At 42.3% G+C, this 26,495-nt stretch overlaps 1 protein-coding gene across 3 annotated transcripts; it reads right to left on the bottom strand.

Moving 5' to 3' along the window:
• Nucleotides 1–55: 55 nt before the first annotated feature.
• depdc7a (DEP domain containing 7, paralog a) lies at nt 56–22,969 on the bottom strand. 3 transcript variants are annotated; one of them, XM_010876432.4, is made up of 10 exons: nt 16,475–16,563; nt 13,744–13,871; nt 12,790–13,249; nt 10,972–11,102; nt 10,647–10,839; nt 7,611–7,831; nt 7,331–7,473; nt 6,795–6,920; nt 562–640; nt 56–433 (listed from the first exon to the last, which is right to left on the bottom strand). In XM_010876432.4, exons 3-10 carry the CDS (start codon nt 13,236–13,238, stop codon nt 213–215), a joined length of 1,563 nt encoding a protein of 520 aa, XP_010874734.2. In that variant the 5' UTR covers nt 13,239–13,249; nt 13,744–13,871; nt 16,475–16,563; the 3' UTR covers nt 56–212. The 3 variants fall into 3 exon arrangements, with proteins under 3 accessions (XP_010874734.2, XP_010874741.2, XP_010874722.2); XM_010876439.4 differs by lacking the exons at nt 13,744–13,871; nt 16,475–16,563 and adding an exon at nt 22,880–22,969; XM_010876420.3 differs by lacking the exon at nt 13,744–13,871 and having other exon boundaries at nt 16,475–16,578.
• Nucleotides 22,970–26,495: the final 3,526 nt, after the last annotated feature.

Here is a 26,495-nt window from a genome sequence, read left to right on the forward strand (position 1 = left end):
ATAAATCACTAGAAGCCAGGGGCGCTGTAAGAGCCAAATGAAAGATAATTCCACATGAACTTCCGCTCGTTTTATTCAAGCGTTCACAATTGTAATTTTTTTCATCACATGGTCAAAGTAAATAATATTAATATTCACAGCGCATTTACAAAATGTACATCAGCTTAAACTGCCTGTCTGTTTCTCCACATAATACATAGGTTATACCATAGTTAGCACAACATATCATCACTTCCAAATCTGCTTCCAAAGTACTGGACAAAAATGTCAGGATGCCCCTTGTAGAACTGTCCTAGCAACCTTCTCTTTTCTTTGTTGGACAGTTTGGGGTTTTCGTGGATTGTTTTCAGTAGAGACCATAGCTCCTCTTTGGTAGTCTGCTGTTTGTTCTCCAAGTATGCTTTCCCACTAACTCTGTGGCAATACGTTGAGTCTGAGTGAAGAAAATAAAAAGAGAGAGTTGGCATTACAACTTTATGCAACACCAGAAACACAGATGACAAAGCTTCGTTCAGTGACGGAGTAGGCAGACGGATGAACAGATTCCAAAAGGTCACCTACCTGTCAGGACTTCTGGGTCTGTCCCCTTCACAATGTTGGTCAGTCGGTCACTAACCAGCTTGTGCAACGACACTGGAATCTAAAAGGAGATGGACAAGTTAGACCGATTAAATCATATCCTGATGTCACCTCCAACATATACTACCATTGGGCAATTAGTTATCAGATGACCAGAAATAATGAAACAATCATTCAGGTGGGCTAATAGTGTATCTATTTAGTTTTGTACACATAAGAATGGGTTTAAAAAAATACAGTAATTGTTGGAGGTAGATAGTACAGATATCAGAGATATGGTTTCTTGGCTCTAGCTTTAAAGTTATCTAAGGTGGTACTGAAAGATGTCTTTCATGAAGACTCAACTCACTTTTTGAGTAGAAAACTTAACAGCTTACGTCAACAACATCAGGATACCAATGTTAGAAATCGGCCGTTTTGTATAGTGGTTGTAATAATTAGCATACCCGTTTGTCAAGGGAGAGAGAAAGTATATTATTTATTGCAGCATTAGAAAGTCTTGTTCATGAGGTTACGGACCTGGTCTTCCTTACACAACCTCAATCTCATCTCAGTCAATCTCTTCTCACTGTAATGTTGGTTACCAGCTAGCCTATACATTAAGGGCGTTTCTAACTTTTTAGGAGTCAACCCCCATGCCATATGGCCATCGTAAACATTCCTGTCATTAGAGCGCTACCTACTGAGAGATAATCTAAACAGAGGTGTTTCTGTTGTTCTCATTATCTAGGCACATTCACTTCCAATGAAACGTACATTCATATTGTAATTGTTAATGCTCAGATTCTACAGTCCCCCCTATCAAACATTTAAAGAAAAACATTACATGTTTGATGAAACATTACAATTCAATTCCTAATGAAAAGAAAAGGCCCATACGCATATGTTACAAATGACTAAAATGAAAGGAAAAAATGAGTATCTGACCAATCAGGTCTTATTGTTCCTCAAATGAAAATGAATGTAAACAGGACAATTGACACACCACACTCCGACACATAACTCAATGTATGACAGTCATCAATCCTGTCCCCACCTCAGATTATAAAGGTCAAGAAACATTGACATCAACAGGTTATTATCAGTGTTAACGGTGTTCAGCAGAAAACCAGACTCAACATGACATCATGATTAAAACATTTCCCCCAAAGTCCATTGAACAATCAAAACCCCCCTTGTCCGTATCATGATCCATGCGACAAAATCATACAAAAGACTTATGCATATCCTGTTGTACCTGTGACAGATTTCTACCTGTAAAATAGGGAAAACATCTACCTTTGTCAGGGACCATCTATAATAGGGAACAATTCACTGTCCAAACAAACCATGATAGCCATCATAATGTAGATAATTAAGCATCATCACAAATACGCCGAAGTCCAATACTGGGATTGTCATCGTGTAGAGTTTCCCACCTGTCTTGCGAGAAACAAACCTTCATACATATGAAATCACCATATCAGTTTATTTAGGAAAATCTTAGATTGTAAGGAAAGAAGTAAGTTTCCAATCAAGTGTCCTTCAGTTCTCGTCTTCAGTTTTCTTTGTCTTGCATCAGTGATGAAAGTTCCAAAATCAATTATTGCAGTCAGTGTGATGTGGACCCAGCAATTTGCCTGGTTGTCCTAACAAGTCAGTGTAGGTGTATAATGGATAAGTGAGTTTCCAACACTTCACTTAATCAAGATTAACACCACAACAGTGTATTCCACTGTGTTGGGACCCTGTGACCTTTCCAGTCAACTGGCCCGTGGTACTCTGACCTGTAGTATTTGGAGTCCTTCAGGACTCAGGTGGATTCTCCTCATCTCACTGTCAACGATTCATCTATAAATGGAGTGTGAAGCCAAGTGATCTGACCCTGGCATCGTTCTGCCATGTGAGTGGTCAGGAAAATTCGAAACAGATTCAACCAATGTGGTTGTAGAGGTCCTTTTTGAACATGTTGCTGGTACTCACACTCAGTTGTCTGTGTCCAGTCAGTGACATGATGTATCATCAGAAAAGGGGTTGTGATGTCCTGATCTGTTGAAAGTATAACTGCAAAACAATGATTAGTGTGGTTCAACAGTCCATCGGACTTTCATCCACTGGGTATGGTTCCGTCAACTCCCAACAATGAAGACAATAGATCAGTCCTGGAAACTTGTGGATCTCAGAAGTTCCATCATAAGAGTGAAGTGTACACTCTATTCAGACAAGTTTCCATAAAAGTCTATGTCAAAGTTCCTTTCCCATCCAGAACTGGCTTGGTTGTTTTATGACTCCTTGTGCTATATTAATGCCCGATAGCAGCTAGCAGTGGAATCAAATTGTCAGACTTGACTTTGCTTAGCCAAATCAGAAATGGTTAGATCTATACTATTCAACCATTAAAATGTTAGACCTTACATCAAACAAAACAATTTCCAAATAAACCAATTAAAAACATCCTGTAAATGGAAAATGTAAAACATAACAGATGCCAATGCTCCGTTATAACTATGCAAACAGGAAAAACTATTTTTTTTCACAAAACTCCTTATAAATACCAATTTGATTTGCCTTGAGCCCTAAGCTCAACTCTTTCCAATCATAATCAATTATCATATCATACATCCCCCCTGCCTTCACTTCATTAAGTCAATGGAAAATGACACCATGAGTGAATGCAAAACAATGACAAATAAGGCTACAGGAGGCGCCATCCTGAACCCACACTGGCCATCTTTTCAGGACAGACATGAAAATAGAGAATTGGTAGTAGGGATGGATCTATAATCCATTCGATAAGGAGTTGCATCCTGTATATTCATCAAAACAAAGTGAACAAGTTAAAAAACACAAACATTCACTAATACAAAGACATCAATGTGCAACACGGTCGCTTGTGCGAAGGAATTATAAACCATATAACCCATTAACAAATTTTACCACATAGCTAAACAGCTCTCAAATTTGTCTTTGCCACAGTACCATCACACAGGTCTGTGAAATTGGCTATCATGCATTTATAATATCCTGTAGTTTCTTGGCACATGCCTAACTAAATTGTTTGGCCCCCAGGGGATAAACTGTGCAACTAAATTGTAGGAGTGAAAAACTCCAGCCCATGTGCAGTGGTTTACCTGTTGCAACCACCAGGGCAATTGTATTAGCATAGCGACAGCATACAACTTTAGAATTTTTACAGGCAACGGCCAAACTACCTCATGAAAAACAGTGTCTTGTGTAACCTCCTAAATTTTAGGGAATTCGCAAAGTTAGATTCATTTTTATTCCAAATAGTGGCGGTCAGCTAAACCTTAAATCACAACTTTATGCTTTTTCTTTGTTCTATCATCAACAATGGGGGGATGACTTTTGGTCTCTACCCTCACTTCAGTTGGTTTCAAAATCATACATTTCAACATTAAAGCTATTGAGAGGAAAATATATTTAGCTTTCACTTAATGTTTGTTTATCCCAAAACTGTATATGCTTTTGTTGATAAAATTACCATAGATGAGACCAGACTGAACACTCAAATTCCCTTAGTAATAGGCTACTATGAGCTCCACCCATTTATGGCAATCCATTAAAAAGGCCAAATGTTAGTTTATGGTCCTCAGACTATCCTATCAATTTAGCCGACATCCTTGGTTAACTGGAGATTTTGATTTAGTGTCCAACCCATCTAATATTTTCACAGTTTGTAGAAATGTGCTCATCATTATCTATACAACAACTCAACATTAGGGTGGAAATTAAGAAACTCTTAAGAATGGCAATCCAGACAGAAAACAGATGTATGATGTCACTAAAATCAAGGTACAATAAGTAATCCAAAGGAAACTCAATGTAGGCCTTAAACACGGTTACATCAATTACCTATTTGTTCATTAGTCAATTTACCATTTTAGAATTTAAACTCCATTAACGTGTATCAGGTGTTGGTTTTGAAAACAAGCATTATCCCAGTTATCGTTGGTAAATACAAATAAGAGAAACTATATTATTTAACCAAACTCAATTCAGCATTTAAAATACATCTAATTGTTATGTTGGGGAATAAACTCGCTTCAGCTGTATTACCCTTTTTTTTTTAAGGCTATGACTATACTGGATTCAAATTCAGTCCTCATGGGACACTGCGTGTCTCCTTAAAGTACAAGTCTATCACCATGTGGATTCTTCATCCTACCACTTATACAATATAAAAGGAGAGTGAAAACACAATACGTTAACCTTTTTGTAAGACAACCTTGAGACTATTTTACCAGATTAGAAAATCATTGTACCAAATTCTAATTCATCATAGGTTTCAGATGTACCCACTTGTGCTAGCGAACAGCTCAGCAAGCAACAGACAAGTACCACGTGGTGGGCCTTGATTAAGGCCTACCTACATTGTGAGACCCCCCTTGAGGCCTTACGGTTTTAAACATTATCATCAACGCAATAAATACGTTTGACTCAAAATTACATAAGTACACATGACAAAACAGGTTATTTCTTGAATACCTATTAAAACATGTTCAAGCATGACAGAACAAAACAGGCTATTTCGAATGCCTATTAAAACATGCTATATAACATTAAATTGCTTCTCAAACTACATGTAATATTTAATTAAATAAGCTTGGCTATTACCGAGGAAGGTGATCAGGTTTCCTTGATAAGTTCCAGCTTCATTTAATGATTAAGTACGATACATTTTTAGGAAATAAACATTTAAGAACTCTGAATCAATGATTATGAAAGCTCACGTCAGTTCCTAGTATTGTCCATGATTCCAGGATCCCATAAGAGAGACTCCATCTTGAGACTACTGTCGGTCAGCCAGGTGGTCAAACAGAATGAATCTTCGTCCATTTCGATTGTCTCCTTTTGCGCCTTTCGACTGTTGTCCTTTCTCGGCCATCTTAACTTTCCTCTGTCTTCTCTCTTCGTCTGTACCACACTCTCCATCAGTCCATATACAACTTCCTCGGAATCCATCTTGTTTAGCCGGAAAACGTTCTTTTTCTTTCTGTCCATTTCGAGTCCAGGCATCGTTGTTAATGATCCTTTTCGTTCTTGATGGTATCCTATTCGCGCCTTGCTTTTTAAACATGAACGCATCATGCGCGTCAGAGGCTGCAGTCCTCTTGTTGTATTTGTACAACTGGACGGCATTATATTTTTACTTGTACAAGTCACTGTATAATTGCCGAAAAATACAATATCACACACTAATCCCGAAAAGGAAAATGGAGTGTCATCATACTATGGCGACATGGAATACAGTTCAGCACTGAAGCACACCGGTCAACGCCCCAACAAATTGAGACGGACTGTCCGCACCCGCAGACAGATTCCACGCAATAAAAATCACGGCCTAGTCGGGTCGTCATAGGGCTTGTTTGACAAACTAACGCTTTTTGCAATCTTGACAGTTCGTTCTATGGCGTAGTTTAATGACTCACTGTTCAGTTGTTTTCAGCAACCAGTAACCGGGAAAAACAACTTCTTCCTCGCGATTGCAAATCGAGCCCCTAAGCTCTCCAGCTGAAGTTCAGCAGAATCGTTAAAACATATCCATCGGGTCGCAGCAGCATCGTGTTAGAAATCGGCCGTTTTGTATAGTGGTTGTAATAATTAGCATACCCGTTTGTCAAGGGAGAGAGAAAGTATATTATTTATTGCAGCATTAGAAAGTCTTGTTCATGAGGTTACGGACCTGGTCTTCCTTACACAACCTCAATCTCATCTCAGTCAATCTCTTCTCACTGTAATGTTGGTTACCAGCTAGCCTATACATTAAGGGCGTTTCTAACTTTTTAGGAGTCAACCCCCATGCCATATGGCCATCGTAAACATTCCTGTCATTAGAGCGCTACCTACTGAGAGATAATCTAAACAGAGGTGTTTCTGTTGTTCTCATTATCTAGGCACATTCACTTCCAATGAAACGTACATTCATATTGTAATTGTTAATGCTCAGATTCTACACCAACAAAGCATTTTTTTAAGGTTATATGATTATTATTATAATTTAGAAAATGTAAAACACATTTTGAGGGGAGAGAGCATGTGAGGAAGACAGAGGAGAGAGGGGCGTGAGGAAGACAGAGGAGAGGGTGTGGTAAAATAACTGCAGGACAGAATCAAACTGCTGCATAGGACAGTGTACAGAGGACAGCATACACACCTACATGCACTTTCACCCATCCACACACGTGGTTTTATTAAACATAGGAGCACACACACACCTTGAAGACGTCACAGTGGTTTTCCACCATAAACAGCACCAGTAGATCAACCTTGCCCTTGGCCAATCTCGCACTGTAGACAATGGCACTTGCGAAAGATCTCTTCACTGCCATCCTGTTCTCTATCTGGGAAGAAAAAGGACTCAAGGTTGACATCTATGTGTATCCAGTGTCTTGTAGTAGATATGTAGTGGATATGATCGACCACAAACTCGCTGGGGAAAAACAAATCATGGCATGGACATTGCTACTGAAGGTGGATGCCATTTTAATGTAGCCTACTGGGTGGGACATTCAACTTCCTTAGGTAATCCCTCCTGATAAACCACCCGGTCACTGAATAAACGGTTACTATACGATCACAGTCAGAGCGCATGGAGGGCTCAGCCAATTAATAATACTGAAATGTACTTTTGATTTGGAGATGGCCTCAGTGGAGGTACCCAGGCTAGCACAGATGCCATAAAAGGCACAGACAAATTGGTGCTCTTTCCATCTCAATGGCGCGCGCACGCACACACGCGCACACACCTCACCTCTTGGTGCAGTTTGACCTCCTGTGGTTTGGCAGCGATAGACATGAATCGCAGCAATCTGCGCAGCTCCTCTTTACTGCGAGAGTCCTGTAGTTTCAAACACAGCTGTAGGGCCTCCAAAGCCTGCTCTCTCTTCCCATTCACTGTGAACACAGAGAGGTCAGCAGAGGTGTTAGCGCCCCCAGCAGGCAGGGAGGTGTTACAGGCGTATGACATGATGATAGACACCCCCCCCCCCCCCCCAGTATAACAGTGGATAGGGACATAACGTCCGTCTTACCCAGCAGTTCTGAGATGCCGGAGTGGATGTCAAAAACGTGGTTGCTGAGGAGCGGAGGATTCTGTGTTTCTCTGTAGTGCTGGGCCAGGATCCTGTACAGCAGCCTCTTACACTGGTCCTGGTCGTCACCGCAGCGGGGCAGCCCCCGGCTCACCTCCACCACCAGCTCATCCGGCAGGAACTCCAGGCAGTCCACCGCAGTGGAGAACCACTCGTCAGCCCTGAGGGTGGTAGAAGAGAGGAGAGATTTAAAATGAGCTTAATGAAGCCAGTACATACAGTGGATGTGAAAATTCTAGGTTTTCGTGATGTAAAAAATTTGACAAAGATAAATCATGTCAGAAACTTTTTACACTTTTAATGTGACCTATAATGTGAACAATTCAATTGAAAAACAAACAAATCTTCAAGGGGGAAAAAAATGACAAATAAAAACCTTACAATAACTTGGTTGCATAAGTATGCACACCCTCTTTTAACTGTGGATATGGCTCAGAATAAACCAATCACATTCAAACTCATGTTAAACAGACATCATTACACACATACCATAATTTCAAGTGACTCTGATCAATCACAAAAAGTTCTGCTGTCAGGGGGATCTCATTGTTGTAAGATATCAGTCAGGAGAAGGGTACAAAATATTTCCAAAGCATTAGATATACCATGGAACACAGTGAAGACAGTCATCATCAAGTGGAGAAAATATGGCACAACAGAGACATTACCAAGAACTGGACATCCCTCCAAAATTGATGAAAAGACGAGAAGAAAACTGGTCAGGGAGGCTTCCAAGAGGCCTACAGCAACATTAAATGAAAGTAAAACATCCAAGCCCGGTTGAAGTTTGCAAAAACAACCATCAAGTCCCCCAAAAGCATGTGGGAAAATGTGTTAATGTCTGATGAAACCAAGGTTGAACTTTTTGGTCATATTCCAAAAGGTATGTTTGGTGCAAAAACAACACTGCACATCACCCAAAGAACACCATACCCACAGTGAAGCATGGTGGTGGAAGCATCATGCTTTGGGGCTGTTTTTCTTCAGCTGGAACCGGGGCCTTTGTCAGGGTGGAGGGAATTATGAACAGTTCCAAATACCAGGCAATTTTGGCACAAAACCTTCAGGCGTCCGTTAGAAAGCTGAAGCTCACCTTTCAGCACGACAACGCAAAGCACACATCCAAATCCACAAAAGCATGGCTTCACCAGAAGAAGATTAACATTTTGGAATGGCACAGCCACAGCCCAGACCTGAATCCAATTGAACATCTGTGGGGTGATCTGAAGAGGGCTGTGCACAGATTTCCTCGCAATCTGACAGATTTGGAGCGCTTTTGCAAAGAAGAGTGGGCAAATATTGCCACGTCAAGATGTGCCATGCAAATCGGCTCCTACCCAAAAAGACTGAGTGCTGTAATAAAATCAAAAGGTGCTTCAACAAAGTATTAGTTTAAGGGTGTGCACACTTATGCAGCCAGGTTATTGTGAGTTTTTTTTTTTTTCTTCTCAAAGATTTCAGTTTGTTTTTCAATTGAATTGTTCACGTTACAGGTCACATTAAAAGGTGGAAAAAATTCTGACATGATATCTTTGTCTCATCACAAAAACCTGGCATTTTAACAGGGGTGTGTAGACTTTTTATATCCACTGTATGAACAAAACAGATTCCCCTTCTTTGTTTTGGTGAAAAGCTGAGGGATGAAACGTAAATGGGGATTTTAAGAACACAGAAATACAAACCACAAAAAAATTAAAAATAGTTTAAGCATGAGGACATTGTGTTAAATTAAATATATTTTGTTTACAAACATTAGAGTCAAATACACTTTATTTTGATAGGTATTTACAGTTTAACAAAAAAATATGAAATACTGTACGCGGGAATTTCAGATTGACCCTTTTGGAAGTCAAAATATGTTAAATGGAACTTGAGTGTCATAGACAAAAATTCCAAACCCAAAATAAGTTAATAAAGCAGTTAAAGTTGAAAAAGAGGGAGAGATTAGTGAGACGGATTGGTTTAATGATCTTCAGACAACATCCCAGACACTGCATTTGATTGACTTGGGGCGTATTCATTCTGTCAAACAGAACATTAAATTGCAACATTAAGTTGCAAAAGGGTTCCCCAAACAGAAGCAAACTGCATGAAATTAATATCTGGTGAAACATTAAATGACAACACACCCAAGGTGTCCCTGAGAGCCAAAGAACCCAGGGTCCAGAACCAGGCCCTGAAGGACACACGCAAGGTCAAATGTGCTACCTATGTTTGACCTGTACCACACACATACACACCAAGCATGTTGGTGTGAAACAGAAATGCATTTCTTTGCATGACCCAGCAGCAACCCTGGAGCAATGTGTGTTAAGTACTTGCTTCTGGGCAGATGCACGGACCACACAGTTGTGCCTCTTGGTTACGATGCTATAACTGCTACGCTACTTGTTGTGAACATCAACTGACTCATGTCATTATAGAATTTACACATATTTAACATTCAAAAGCGATAAAAGGTCTGTGATTGAATAAGCTTTATATGCACTGTAGAACACACCGACCAACAGCTGAACCAGATTACCGACTAGACAACCAACATTTTCTGCCCAGTCAGATGAATATTTAGACTCTGATTCATAGACAGTGAGACAGAAAAAAAATGTTTATTAGTGACAGACCGCTGATCCTATGATCAGTCTATGATCAGAACAGGGCTGATGTCCTGTGGGACCTGAGCGTTACTGAACGCTCCGCAAACTAACTGTGCTCAGTCCATCAGGTTAACGCCTGGGAATGGTCTGTGTTGTCATAGCTACAGGTGTCCTGTTATTGACTGTACCCATGCCCTCTTAGCAAACAATGACATGGACGAGGACGTGGAGGATGACCGGGATGAGGACATGGACGATGACAGGAATGAGCAGGACGCGGAGGATGACAGGGACGAGGACGCAGAGGATGACAGGGACGAGGACGCAGAGGATGACAGGGCAAAAGTAGGAAAACATAAGCACTATACTCTAGGAGACGTACTGCGCTTCGCTGAAGGCCTTGAGGACCTCTCTGTCCAGGAAGCTGGATGTGTAGAGCAGGTCTGGGTCGCTGTCCATGCCATGTAGAGGGGGCCTGGGTCGCTCCTCGCCCTCCAACAGACTCTCCAGCAGGGGGAGCTCTATCAGCTGTAGCAACCTGAACACAGTCTGCTGACGCCACACCTCGTCCATCACTGAGGTTGACAGAAGGAGAGGTCAGTACAGGGGCTCACTTCACCATAGGTACAGAGAGACAGCGACAAGCGCACACTCCGAGCGAAGCGTTGACACATGCTAGCGTGTACACACTGTCAGCAGCCACTTACACTCCTGTGAGAGACCTAGGGTGATCATCTGTGGGGTGATTGTGGAGGTGATGTTGAGGCTACCCAACACATCCTCTAGGGATTTGTCGGTTTTGACCGGTGAATTGTTGTGGGAGTTCTGATCCTCTTGCCTGAGGAGAAACATAACAAGGCAAATCAGTGGACGTGATTGGAGCAATCACAGACCTGTTATTACTGGAACCCAAAATAGCATCAAAGGGGACCAGAATCTACTTTAGCAAAAAGCAATTTAGTGAAACTAGTGGGAGGACACATTCAGCAAAATGTGTTTTCAATTTCCTACTGCACTCTGCTGTGGGTTTTGATAAAAACATGACATTATACATATTACTCTATTTGTGTTGCAATCATAGTTTGCCTCAAGGTTGTGCTTTTATTTATAACCTATAAGAGTATAGCTAAACCTGGTGCTGCGGGCTTGTTAAAAACATTATGTATGTTGTTCTCGGTTCTAGTAAAGCCAGCAGCAGAACGCTAAATGTATAACTGTCTCAGCGTAACATTACAGTTGTGACTGCTAGATATCAGGGGTATTCAACAAGGATGTTTTTCAGGAGGTCCTTGGGATGACAATTATTAATTTAATTTTTACTAATAATAACAACATTTAATATTAGTTACATTATTCTTTTTTTGTCTAAACCTTTAAAATGAGAAAACAAAAAAACTATGATTTCAGTTCATTGAAGTTCACTGACCTACACAGATTACTTGGCAAGTAATTTTTATTTTGTAACTGTTGATTTCCTTTCATCACATCATGCTTGCATTTAGCTGAGTCAGTCGTTCCACATTTGAGAGCACGCACGGCAAATACCAAACAGCTGATTGCTGTTGGGCCTTTCAATGCAGTTGTCTATGAACAGTAGGTAGGGCCTCTCACAATGTTTATATTTACTTTGGATTAGTCAGTGGCATTAGAATGTTTTCAGACTCCATGTTCTCCATCTACTGTACATCTGCCTACACTCATTGATAAGTTTGTCAAACGTATACTGTCATTTCAGCCGTTTGTGTCGTAGTATATCAAAAAATATTATAACAGTCTTGGAAAATGACATTACATAATGGAGTTCAGAAAGGAGGCCCAGTGTCTCAGACTTTAAAAAAAAAAACCTTGATCTACACTCTTTCATGTCAGTGATACAGATTGGAGGCGGCAGGCTTTCGTGGCTACAGTCCTGGACTGTCACTCAGGATTGTGACACATGGTTAGAGGAAGTTCTACTTCAGCAATTATTCAGAAGAATAGTTAAGTAATAAGGTTCACTCCAAAGGGAAAATGAGAAACATATAGGACACAAAACAGAGATTGAAAGCATTGAGATACGTTTTACCTATGGATTATAATAAGTGCCAAAATCTGCCAAACTCATAGTGCCAAATCTGCCAAACTCGGGGGAACTCTGAACATTCCTAACTACATTTCTTAACTTAAAATCAAACCCTTCCTGTCTAACAGCCTGAAACTGAGCTTTGATTCAGAGCCAACATTTCAAAAGAAACAGGTAGCAGTTAGGAATTGGGTTGGGGAACATTACCACAATCATCAGAAAGTGGAACCTTGATTGGACAACAACTAAGTCGGATCAACGAGAGAACCTCCCAGGTCACCAAGGTTGAAACTCATAGGTAACACATGAGTTGAGTTTAAGTCATCCAGACTTAATCTTAAGCCCTGTGGGATTGTTTCTTTACAGCCTTCAGAAAAACTCCACCATAATTAATCTGCAATTTAGGCAGGACTATGAAATACATCAACTCGTAAATATAGCTTTTAAACTCAGCTGTCTGTACCGTGTAAGAGGGGGGCCGTAGCAGTTTTCTGGTTTACTTGGTGAGTCGTATCGGCAGTTGATGGTATTGCCGCTGGTCAAGTGGGAGCTGGTTACGGTAGTGCCACTGAATGGAACCGGGAGGAACCGGTACAGACTACAGCTACTGTCTTCAAAGGTGGCACGACTCTTGTCCTTATTCCGAAACACCTTGGTGCCCACTGCCTCGAACACCCGCGAGTCCATCAGGGCCTGGCACAGGCGTACAGCCTTGGAGCGGGGCACCTCGGCGTCGCCGCAGAAACGTGACTGGATGACGTGAGCCAGCACCACATCGACGGCCTCCGACCCCAGGAAACAGTCATGGTAGGTTCTGAGGTTGTGGCGGCGGCGCTTGACCTCGACCCGCTGCTGGAGGTTGGCGATGATGCTGCTCCAGATGTAGGTGGCCCGGAATGGCTTGCCGGCCATGCCCTGATCTCCTGGAGGGGACGTACAGGACAGCGGGAGAGAGAAGGAACGGGTATTAGGAGGGCAAACAGGCACATTCATTATCCTCAGATTTCAGATCCTCTGGTTTTATTGTCTTCTAAATGTTCTGCAAGAGTACGGAACATTCTCAGCCCAAAACAACAGCACACCCAGCGGGTCTGGCGGTACCACATCTCTCAGTCCAGTGCTCTTAGAGGAACATCAATGGGATGTACACAGATGGACAGACACGCATGCATTTAGACAACCACATAGTTGTTCTGTCGTCATTATTATAATCATCATTTCTACCAGTCTTTCCCCTTAATATTGTCGTGTAAGGTCCAGAAGGTAACAACTTAATTGTGTTGTTTGGCTTGTGTATCCTGTGCACAAATGAACTTGAACACACCAGTGACACTCGCAAAAGCCATACAATCACAATATTAGGATAATGACCCACCCCTACTAATCCTCATAAAATACACTACACAAAAACACGCACAAATTCACAACGGTTATCCACACCCAACCCTCTTCATCCAACTTTAACACAATGATCAGCTTGTCAGCCTCATCTCCAGGGCTCTCAGCCTACTGTTTCCCATCCAACGCCTCTCACCAGGGTGGGTCCTATACAACACACACACACACACAGACACACACACACACACACACACACAGACACAACCTTCTGTAATCTTCACATGCAGATACAATTACACACAGACACACAGCAAAGGCAAAGCCCACTCCTCTGTGCCTCAGTGGATGGTGATACTTTTAGCTGCAGCACTGACAACACTTGGCTACACCATAAAGAGCTTGTTTTCTTTCCTGACGTCACCAGCCACAGAGACCCCGAGCAAAGGAGATGGGGGGAGGCGTTCTCATTGAGATGAGGGGGATGCACAGCTTGACTACCCCGCTGCCGTCACTGACACTGCTTTTGCTGGTGGTTTTGAAAGGAAAAGAGATGTGTGTGTGTGTGTGTGTCTGACCGCGTGTGTATGAGCGCATGTCGTTGGTCTGGCAGAGGCTCTCGTGTATACCCCAGCGGGAACCATTTAAAGCCTGGTAAGAAAACGTTAGCGTAGATCCCAGGGAGGAGCTAAGAACCTGAGCACTGAAGCTCATCAATCACTTCCTCAACAGCAGAACTACATAGTAAAGTGCATTCTGACTCGTGGCCACACCACTAAGAGGAACATTCTTGGTACTGGTAGCACCAGACGCGGCAGGGCGAAGCTGCTCTTACACTGGGTAACGGTTAGGATTTGAAGAGGCTCATCTGATCCTAGATCTGTATCACAATGCAGCTTCACTTAGTTTTCTTTCAGATCGTAGGCCCATGAGGAAGAAATGTGTGAACCATTATCTCATATTTGATGTTTTGTCCCCAAACGATCAAACCATCAAACCTGGTTTTACTCTATGGATGGCGCTCGGCCCAGAACATGTCCTGAGGCCTGTAGGAAGGTTTTGCATAAAATGACTGTAACCAGTGAACTATTGTGTAAAAGTCACTGTCCAATCACTTGACTGAAATCATAAAAGAACAAGCAAGGTGTTAACCCAACATGACCATTGAATTTGCACATGACTGATCCAAAACTAAATAATGGATCAAAAGGACAGGACACATGATTTCAAAATGAGTGAAATATGTGAAGTGCCAAAAGTGCTAAAAATTTAGCTAAAAATAGCCAAATGCACACAGGCTTCAAAATAAAATAGGTTAAAATACAATTGCACAGGATTACAAAACATGAACTACTTAATACCCCCTTACTGGATAGATGACAGTAAACTGCATTAGGTTGGAATCCTTGATTTTGAGGGTTAAATAAGTGGTATTAAAGAGTGACCATATGTGAAAACCATCTGGGGTTCCTGGTACAGTAATCCAGATCTGATGTCAGCATCACTGAGGTTGAAGAGGTCACAGATAACTACCAAAATAAAATGTGATTGGGCACCGACCGGCCACCAGAACAGCTTGAGTGTGCAATGGCTTAGATTCTGGCTCAGTGTCTGAAACGCCACCAAAAAGGTTTCTATCGGTACCAACATACCAAACAAAACATCAGCATGTGGAGCAGGCCCAAATAGGCTCCAAAAATGGTCCCTTTTTCAAGAAACAGAGTTCACCTTGCCAGGGTAGCCAAAGTAATAATCATTTTAATACATGACCTTGTGATGGGAGGTTAATGGTTTATGAACTAAGAAACCAGACCTCACGTGCTTACCCAGTCCCTCGTTTAAGGGTTCCCACTAGGTTTCAGTTACCTACATATTACAGTCAGGTCAATATGACCCCCCTGGAAAAGAGTGAAAATTCTGGGATCAATTGACCCAATATACAACACAAACCTAAACCGTTGGTTACCTATATAACAGACACACACAAAAAAAACATAGGTTCGAGGTGGGGATAACAACAATCGTAATGGCTTTCTGCTTTATGTTCGTTCAGACAACAGCAACGGAAAGTGTACACAGCCTACTTTTTAAATTCAACATATTGACTTGATGGACTGACAGGGAAGAATTGTTTATCTGCGATAGCCATTATGTACCAGTTTGAAAGAAGTTGCCTCAGACAGTAACCAATAGAGTATTACCAGTTTTCCCCCAGATATTATTTAGGTAATTTTGATCGCAAGTTCAAATATTGGGAATTTAAATTATGACCCCCCTCAGGCATGGCTTCTGTGGCGTTCGTTCCCATATTTACGAGTTCAGACTAGTCACAGCTGATAGAGCTTGAAGAAAATGTGAACGTAAAGCTAAAACCCAATGCGCATTTTGAATTTGAATCCAAATACCTCACTGCAGGTTATGCCTGACCTATAGCCTCCAAGAGCTGAGGAACTGAATTTCCATTGAGAATAACTATTCTCACAGTGGGATAACAATGAATCAAAGACAGGTTATCAAATAAACTGTATATTAAATGTAGGCGGCCAATAAAATGGTAAATTAAGCGGTATTAATGCTGTTTAGCAATATAGGCTTATTGGACTACAACCTAATTTTACGGTTATCAACCTTTAAGGCTAGTTACAGTTAGGCAGATCGACACCACAGCCCATAAACAGTGTGGAACTGACACATAAAATACAGCTAAAGCACGGCCACAAACGAGACAAAAGCTTAAATCAATTGTAATAATAAATGAATAAACGTTAAAAAAAAAAAGTTATTATAAAAGATCAAATGCCTTTGTAGCCTACCTCTTGGTTTGTGCAGCATGAAAAACTTTCCGGTGCGCTAACCCGCTCTTCTCCGTATCCTTTGGCTTGTAAATATTCTTTTGATATTTTTCGCACCACAGTGACGCGTATGCAGGGTCAACATCGAAACCGCCTCCCTCTTAATACATTATTCAGGACGCGCGAATGACACTGACAACGCCTCCAGACTCATTTACATGATAGAAGGCTAAATTCTTGTCTGCGCCTTCATTGCCACCCCCTTCCTCTTTCTCTCTCTCAAACACACGTATACACACCTGGATCACACACAGTATATACTTGTTTTATTGCACTTTTGGGGACAATTTCCCCCCGCCCCCAATCCCCTAAAAAGTATAGAACATGGCTATTGTTCCCCACAAACTTTCCATTTGAGACCAGGACAGTGATTTTTTCAAATGTACCAATTTCCAATGAGAAAACAGGCACCTTTGTGTCTTCTCTGATGTGCAGTGATGGAATCAGCACCTTCTGAGGGGGTCCACCTGTGGCTCCCATTTAATGTTGTTCTTCCCCACAGAGAACTCGGTCCGCTGTGGCCAGTCCCGCCTGTGGTAGTGCGCCTTGGTCTCCCTGCGGTCCCAAAGGCAAAGATAGCTGGGAAACCTGGAGACCCATCAGGAATGCCACCATTTTGAAGTCTCTTATGACCTCCCAGCCAAACTCATCATACTTGATGCTGCTGCAATATTTATTATATTTATATTATTAGAAAGTTCTAGAAGTTACTCCAAGTTTACTCAGCACTGAATCTATCCGGAATGTTCTGGATAATAGGTACATTTCAAAATATCCCTGTGTTGGTGATAAAAGCAAAGTTTGTGGGGAATTGTAGCCATTTTTATAGTTTTGAGGCATATTTGGAAATAACACTACCAAGTTTTACACAGTGTTATCAGACACTAATTGAGTTGAATTGGGTGTGCTTGTCGAGAGCTACAACAACATGTGTGCTGCTGGGGGTACTAGGACCGGAGTTGGGAATCACAGGTCTGATTCAATCAGCTGGGCCAGTTTAGGGCTAAAACAAATATCAAACATCTTGGGAGAAGATAACCTGGTGTAATCCTCTGTGTCATGAGGGTCAAACTAATTTCACTGAAGGTCTTGTGTCTGCTGGTTTTGGAGTTTTCCTCTTAGCTGATGTCCAATTAAGGCCATAGATAACCAGATGTAACGAGTTCTTAACTAATTAGCGACATTGGCAAATTTATCAAGTACGAGGCAGGAGCCAAAATTAGTAGACACAGGCCTCTCGTGAAATGAGTATTTATTTCTCCATGAAATGAGTTTGCCACCTGCAACGTTCAACGTTCTCCAAGTTGCCACAGTAAGGAATAGTGCCCCTGTAATACAGGTGAGAAGCCTGTAATTCTGTCATGAACAGTGTTTCAATCTATTGTATTCATGCCCAAAAACAGTACAATATTTCAGGCAATTACCTTAATTATCGTTATCTTCGGTATCCAACATCAATCAAAAGACAAGTCATTAAAATGACTGAATCAAGTACACTTGTTTTTATTACCAGGGCAGCATCTCTCCTGCCCTTACAAGTGTGACTTTTCTTTCTACCCGCTCAGGGCTGGCAGGAAGTGCTTAAAAATCTGGCAGCCCAATTTAGAATTCAGGTCCACCCACTTTTCTTAGTCATTCATTTTCAAGGAAATAATCATTGCTGCATTTCACAAAGGTCACACTGCTTCATAGCAGTCATTTTCAGCTGGTGGGTGACCTGGAGGTCATTCTATCTGCCACTAGTGAAACTGTCCTGGTCTAAGCACTTGATCTCCACTAGGTCATGGGTGGGAGTTTCAGAGATGTGCCTGGTAGGGGGACTTGGGGGTTTACTACAAAGTGATCATGAAATAAGTAGATGTAATATGTCTTTCAATACAACATAAGAGAACAAAATGATACAGCCAGCGCTGGTATTCTGTCTACAATGTAGTGGCCAGCACAGTCATCGGATCTAAACCTTATTGAGCTGTTGTGTGAGCAGCTTGATCGTATGGTACGTAAGAGGTGCCAATCAAGCCAATCCAACTAGTGGGAGGTGCTTCAGAAAGGATGTGGTGAAGTCTCTTCAGATGACCTCAACGAATTAACATCTAGAATGCCAAAGGTCTGCAGGGCTGTAATTGCTGCAAATGGAGGATTATTTGACGAGAGCAAAGTTTGAAGGAAATTTCAATTAAAAATCATTATTTCAAACTTGGTCAATGACTATATTTCCAATACATTCAGCTATATTTCCAATTCAAACTAAACAAGGACATTTCTAAGAGACGCCACATTTTTGAACAGTAGTGTATATGTATCCATTTGATACAACTGAGCGATTTGTTACATTGCATAACATTTCTATGAAATGACTCGAATGGGTCTTTCTTTTACTGAACAACTTAACAAAAATATGAGTCATGAAATACAGTTGAACCCCCCCATTACTGACTGGATTTAGGTTTCCCAACTCATTTCAAAATGGAGCTGGTGTGACAGTATATTTGACAGATTTCCCCCATGTGTTCCTATACCTGTGAAGATTACTGATTCTCTTATACAGCAATACCTCATCACACACACACACACACACACACACACACACACACACACACACACACACACACAGGTAACATTTTCAGAATACCATTAGTATGATTCAAATCTAAAAAAAAATGTGTAGCTCCCAGAATCTCATGTAAGTAGTCGTCATATACTACAATGCACCTTTGTTATGAAGTTCACCTTAGCTGCTAATTACAGAGAAATCACGCCTATTTCTACAATGACTCATTTTATATCACAGAAGCACATTCACTCCTGCTGGTTTTTATTTGGTTATTCGGATACAACGAAGGCAAATATTTTAAATGGCAAGGCCTGTGCAGAGGTTGGCTACTGTCTCCAGGCTCTGCTGCTCCCCCTTTCCTCTCAAAACCTCACCTGGATAAACATATAACACAAACCCACTGATAGCAGGGCAGCTGATAGCAACCACTATTTTTATTTGCCTGAGAGATGGGAGCAGAAGCATGCACAATATAATGTTACCCAGCACACTGGGTTTTCTACTGTAAGGACATTTCATTTTTCTCACAGAGAGTTAAAGAAGAAGCGGAAAAGGACAAATGGAAATGACAGGTTGAGTCCAGACTTCTAACGCTCGGATTTGTGTTATTGTCACATAACTGATTACTGTGTCTTTGGCCCAATACTGTATATCCTTCTCTTCTCGTATCATAAAATTGTGTTAAATTTCAGGTCTCTTTAACTAACAGAGAGGATGAACAGAACATCCAGCTCCAGAAAAAATTAAGAACATAAGGGTTAAAATTAAGAGACCACTGCAAATCGAACGCTTCTGTTCCTCACACAAAACCTTTTTTGGAAAGGAAAGAAAAAGGTGCCGTGGTCTCTTCATTTTTTCCCTAGCTGTATTTCCGGTGTACAGACCCCTCAGGAAATCGGCCATCATGATGTGCTATATAAAATGCAGCCCCTGTGTTTTCACTGTTTTGTAAACACAAAGAAACGTGCAGGCAGGCACTCACAGCGCACACAAACCCACACACGATCCTATGGGGAGCAAAAACGCTCATTGGAGGAGCCCGATTTGTGTAGAAACATAATCCATTGACATGATCCAGCGAACTCAACTGAGTGCTTCATCTGAGAATTAACTCGTCCAGTGTACTGAAAGAATGACTCAATACCAAGAGTAATTTCTCAAACATCCCTTTCACACACAGACCAGAATTCCACACATTTCAAAAGCCAAAATGAAAGGTCACCTAATCAGGTTTCCCAGACCTGGTAACCAAATGCAGGTATCGGGTCTGTGTTTATAGTTCCCTGCTCTATTTATTTCAGTTAACCCCTCCCTAAGTTGAAATGCATGCAGCCTGTGTGGATTTACATCCCCTTCCACAACACCTCTCCCAAATGACCAATTACCCCACCGATATGTCTTAACGGCGCATACCTGCAAGAAAATGGTTAATTGGTGCTGTTTGTATGGGGATCGCATAAACAATTTAGTTTATATTTTTTGAGACAACACATCCCATGTTCTGTTTGAAGGTATGAAGACACGGTGGGGGGGCGGCGGGGGCGGGGGGGGGGGGGGGGGGGGGGGGGGGGGTGAGGAATGCAACTGTTTCAGTGGGAAACCGGTTTGACAGAAGATAGATACATTCTCCGATGTGAGTGTCAGAGGGAAGCAGAGACAGCGAGAGGGTGCGCGTAATGTATCTGCGCAGTTGAGACCGTGAAATTGCCATTTAGATTCCTTACCGCTTATGAATAGAAAAGTGACAGAGAGGGACAGAAAACACATATTGACTTGAATCAATATAAAAAGAAGAATTCAGTGCCCCTAGTGGTGAGCCTATGATGTGAACAGATGTAAGTGTTAAAAGACTCATTTACAAAAGTTCCACATCTAGATAGTAGAGGCATGAATTGCAAATGGAATGCAGCATGAACAGACGCTCTCCTACTGTGAGAACTGGCAATAGTTCTGATGAGTTTTCTCCTAATGACAATTAACGATGAAGGAAACTGAAGGTGAAGGCAGATGTGTTCCATTTAGAGATGGTTTCTGACACAAACCATCAGACATTCTCCAAAATAGAGTGCAGGGGGGTGGGGTGTTGGGGCAAGGGTTTTCACATTTACAACATGAATTACTTCCCAGACAGCCCCTAACAATAAAACATTTTGTAACATGCCTATAAACAAGAGAATACCAACTGCTCCCCAGGATAACCACAGACTTGAAAGCTGAAAAGACAAAACTGCCTCAGACAAATCTCCCCACCAGAACTCAGGGCATGATGTCGAAACACTTCTGGGTTGAGATTTACTGATCTCATGTCCCTCTCTACACTGGTCGAGGTCAGAGACTACCAGTGAACTCCACTCATCAAACAATGTTGTCTCATCTTCCACCAGTTTTGCCACAATTCCACACTGACAGCTCAGAAGAATGGCATGATAGGCTACAATCACCAGTGAAATAAATCAACTTGCAATCACGACCGCAGACCACGTGTAACCACACCAGCCCAGGACATCCACATCCAGCATCTTCACCTCCAAGATCGTCTGAGACCAGCCACCCGGACAGCTGCTGCAACAATCGGTTTGCATAACCAAATAATTTCTGCACAAACTGTCAGAAACTCACAGGGAAGCTCATCTGCATGCTGGTCGTCCTCATTGGGGTCTCGACCTGACTGCAGTTCGTCGTCGTAACCGACTTGAGTGGGTAAATGCTCACATTCGATGGCCTCTGGCACTTTGGAGAGGTGTTCTCTTCACGGATGAATCCCAGTTTTCACTGTACAGGGCAGATGGCAGACAGCATGGCGTCGTGGTTTGCTGATGTCAACGTTGTGGATCGAGTGGCCCATGGTGGTGGTGGGGTTATGGTATGGGCAGGCGAGATCCTGAGGCCCATTGTTGTGCCATTCATCCACGACTATCACCTCATGTTAGAGCATGATAATGCATGGCACCATGTTGCAAGGATCTGTACACATCCATAGAGCATGTTTGGGATGCTCTGGATCGGTGTATACGATAGCGTGTTCCAGGTCCTGCCAATATCCAGCATCTTCGCACAGCCATTGAAGAGGAGTGGACCAACATACCACAGGCCACAATCAACAACCTGATCAACTCTATGCGAAGGAGATGTGTTGCACTGCGTTAGGCAAATGGTGGTCACACCAGATACTGACTGGTTTTTGGATCACCCCGGACCCCCCCAATACAGTTTAAAGTGGCCTTTTATTGTGGCCAGCCTAAGGTACACCTGTGCAATAATCATGCTGTCTAATCAGCATCTTCATATGCCACACCTGTAAGGTGGATGGATTATCTCAGCAAAGGAGAAGTGCTCACTAACACAGATTTAGACAGATTTGTGAACAATATTTGAGAGAAATAAGCCTTTTGTGTACATAGAGAGTCTTAGATCTTTGAGTTCAGCTCATGATAAATGGAGGCAAAAACAAAAGTGTTGCATTCATAATTTTGTTCAGTGTATTTTTTGCCCAAATCAAAATGTACTTGAGCAAGTGTCAACTTGCTTAATATCAATATAATTGGTCTCTTGATTGATTTCTCTGTCTTGAGAAAGAGACCCTTCCCCACTATTGCTATTGGCCTAATATGCTGTAGAAGCAAATTCCCAAATCAATAATCTATTGCATACAGTACATCCACCATTACAGGAACACGCTGTACCTGTACTTCCACCACATTAAGTACTCAGATCGGTAGACTCCATCGACATATCACATCCAAACAAAAACATTTTCTACAGTATATCACACAACACACATACAATAAAACATACCAGACGCATGAACTTACCGGAAGAAGTAGCAGGACTGTAACAATAGGGTAAGCAGTGTCTTTCCCTTACGGACTGTCAAGCCTGAAGCCTAAAAAACAGACACAGAAACTGGTTCCACTGCTCTTGATCACCTTGTTTATACCTGGGGCTAACTTGGGCCCTTTGTCCTAATCCTTATTCTGGTTGTCCTCACATCTTCAGACTGGTGTAGATAATTAAAGAAATCTGAATATGATTTTTTGTCAGAATGTTCTTGGCAACCTCCAGATCTGGACTGTCAGACAATTGTAAACTAAAATAATTTTTTTGGTGTGCATAAACAAGGCTTCAGTCAGGTTTTTCTTAAATCACACACACACAAATATATAAACACACCCACACACACTCTCTGTTCTCACTCTCTCTTTCACGCACGCACACACACCTGACACCAAAGAACAAAGAAAGAACTAGCCCACAAGGTCAAAATAATGTTTACTTTACTCTTTCTCTTCCTGTACTAGGAAAGTGTACCAACATTTCTCCCTTTTACTTTCCCCTTCAGATTAATCAGCCATGCAATGTCAAAGTCAAATGACTGCTTCTTTTATGGCTGACGTGGTAATGAATTCAGTTGTAGTTGGTGAGTGTTCCCAGCATAATAGTTGGACTGCATTCTACATCCCCATTGAGTGAGAGAACCGTTTGGCAACATGTACGTCACTGTTTATGGACAACATGAGGGAGTCTCTTCTCTACTAGGCTGCAGTGTTCCCATGACACAGAGGGTACGCGCCATGGGACATCATCAGGCTGGCATCTCCATGTCAACAAACCCCTACTGCCCTGAAGAATTAGATAACAGCCCAGTGTCAGCCGGCCCTCAGGGGCTCCACCCAGTTCACCTCCCACACGTAGAACTATGTATCAATATTCATACGCTTTTCTGCTGTGGGCCTAGACAGGCGCTGGTGTTCTCTTGGAGATGGCCGCACTGGAATCCCAAACGGAGCCCGCCCCAGATCCAGAGGACAGGGGACAGAGCCCTCGTTCACAGGGCCAGGGTTGGAGCACAGGGGGCGCCTTTGTTTTTCGGGAGGCCACAAGGAAGTTCCTCTGCATTGTGGTCGTCCGGACAATCGTATTTTATTCAGCAGGCCGTCGGCTCTTGGCGGTAGCCCAGGGCACAATGTCAGACGCCCATTGTCAGAGGGAAGAGTCTGGTCATGAGACGACAGTGGGCGAACAGCCGGCCAGTCTGATCTTCTGGTCACAGGGTGACGTCTGTAAGCTATGGAACATAAGATTTGCCCTGCACTTCTCAGTCATGTAGCATAAACTCGTATCCAGACGTGCCTCCCCTTGAGGCAAATTCATTAAAGACAGACAGGTGGGCCAACAGTCAGCACTTAGTTAAGGAAGCAGCTGTAAAAAAAAATATATATTCCAAGAATGACTATATGAAGGCTGGAGAAGGGGTGGGGTGACATCGCAAACACAACGACCAGCAGACACACAGACCAATAGCACACTCCCTTGTCCTCCCCGATTCCTCCTCCTTGATTCTCTCAGGCACCTAAGGGAAGGACCATGGCCCTCCAGCGGTTGTTTGTACGCCAGCAGCAGCAACACCTGTCCCCTGCCGTAGGTTATTGCATGAGGCAAGTTTTATGAACAAACGAGGGTTAAACAATAAACTGGCCTTTTCCCTGTGTGATTCTAAAAGTTGCCAGGGGAAATGTGCCACTGTTTGTATCCAATTCACCACAGCGGTAGAAAGCGGAACACAGCCGGGAACGTGGCACAATGGCTTTGCAACCATGCCGATTCAACCGTAGGATGACCAACACAGCCATGGTCGTGTCTTATAGAACCATACAAAAGCTCTCGTGTCTGAAATGAGTTGAAGTCTTGGACCTGGTACGTAAAACGCCAAAGCACAAATGCAAATCCAGTACGAGAGCATTACCTCGATTGAAGTAAACAGACAAACCTGGAAATGAATTAAACCACATCCATGACCATGTTTAGTAGGAAATTTATTTGTACATATCAGAAAAATAATCGCAGTGTGTAACACAGCTACACTTGAAAAGCAAAAACTATTCAAATGCTGTCTGCATGAATCTGTTTAAAATTGAGGCAAACCTGTATTAAAGAAAAGAAATAATCTTAAGATAGAGACATATATATATACACAGTGGGGAGAACAAGTATTTGATACACTGCCAATTTTACAGATTTTCCAACTTACAAAGCATGTAGAGGTCTATAATTTTTTATCATAGGTACACTTCAACTGTGAGAGACGGATTCTAAAAAATCCAGAAAATCACATTGTATGATTTTTAAATAATTTATTTGCATTTTATTGCATGACATAAGTATTTGTTCACCTACCAACCAGTAAGAATTCCGGCCCTCACAGACCTGTTAGTTTTTCTTTAAGAAGCCCTCCTGTTCTCCACTCATTACATGTATTAACTGCACCTGTTTGAACTTGTTACCTGTATAAAAGACACCTGTCCACACACTCAATCAAAGACTCCAACCTCTCCACAATGGCCAAGACCAGAGAGCTGTGTAAGGATATCAGGGATAAAACTGTAGACCAACACAAAGCTGGGATGGGCTACAGGACAATAGGCAACAACTGTTGGCGCAATTATTAGAAAATGGAAGAAGTTCAAGATGACGGTCAATCTTCCTCAGTCTGGGGCTCCATGTAAGATCTCACATCATCAGGCATCAATGATCATGAGGAAGGTGAGGGATCAGCCCAGAACTACATGGCAAGACCAGGTCAATGACCTGAAGAGAGCTGGGATCACAATCTGAAAGAAAACCATTAGTAACACACTACGCCGTCATGGATTAAAAACCTGCAGCGCACGCAAGGTCCCCCTGCTCAAGCCAGCGCTTGTCCACGCCTGTCTGAAGTTTGCCAATGACCATCTGGATGATCCAGAGGAGGAATGGGAGAAGGTCATGTGGTCTGATCAGACAAAAATTGAGCTTTTTGGTCAAAACTCCACTCGCCGTGTTTGGAGGAAGAAGAAGGATAAGTACAACCCCAAGAACACCATTCCAACGTGAAGCATCATTCTTTGGGGATGCTTTTCTGCAAAGGGGACAGGACGACTGCACCGTATTGAGGGGAGGATGGATGGGGCCATGTATCGCGAGATGTTGGCCAACAACCTCCTTCCCTCAGTAAGAGCATTGAAGATGGGTCGTGGCTAGGTCTTCCAGCATGACAACGACCCGAAACACACAGCCAGGGCAACTAAGGAGTGGATCCGTAAGAAGCATCTCAAGGTCCTGGAGTGGCCTAGCCAGTCTCCAGACCTGAACCCAATAGAAAATCTTTGGAGGGAGCTGAAAGTTCGTATTGCCCAGCGACAGCCCCGAAACCTGAAGGATCTGGAGAAGGTCTGTATGGAGGATTGGGCCGAAATCCCTGCTGCAGTGTGTGCAAACCTGGTCAAGAACTACAGGAAATGTATGATCTCTGTAATTGCAGACAAAGGTTTCTGTAAAAAATATTAAGTTCTGCTTTTCTGATGTATCAAATACTTATGGCATGCAATAAAATGCAAATTCATTACTTAATCATACAATGTGATTTTCTGGATTTTTGTTTTAGATTCCGTC

This window comes from Esox lucius, chromosome 2 (genome assembly GCF_011004845.1).
Source record: "Esox lucius isolate fEsoLuc1 chromosome 2, fEsoLuc1.pri, whole genome shotgun sequence".
NCBI lineage: Eukaryota > Metazoa > Chordata > Actinopteri > Esociformes > Esocidae > Esox > Esox lucius.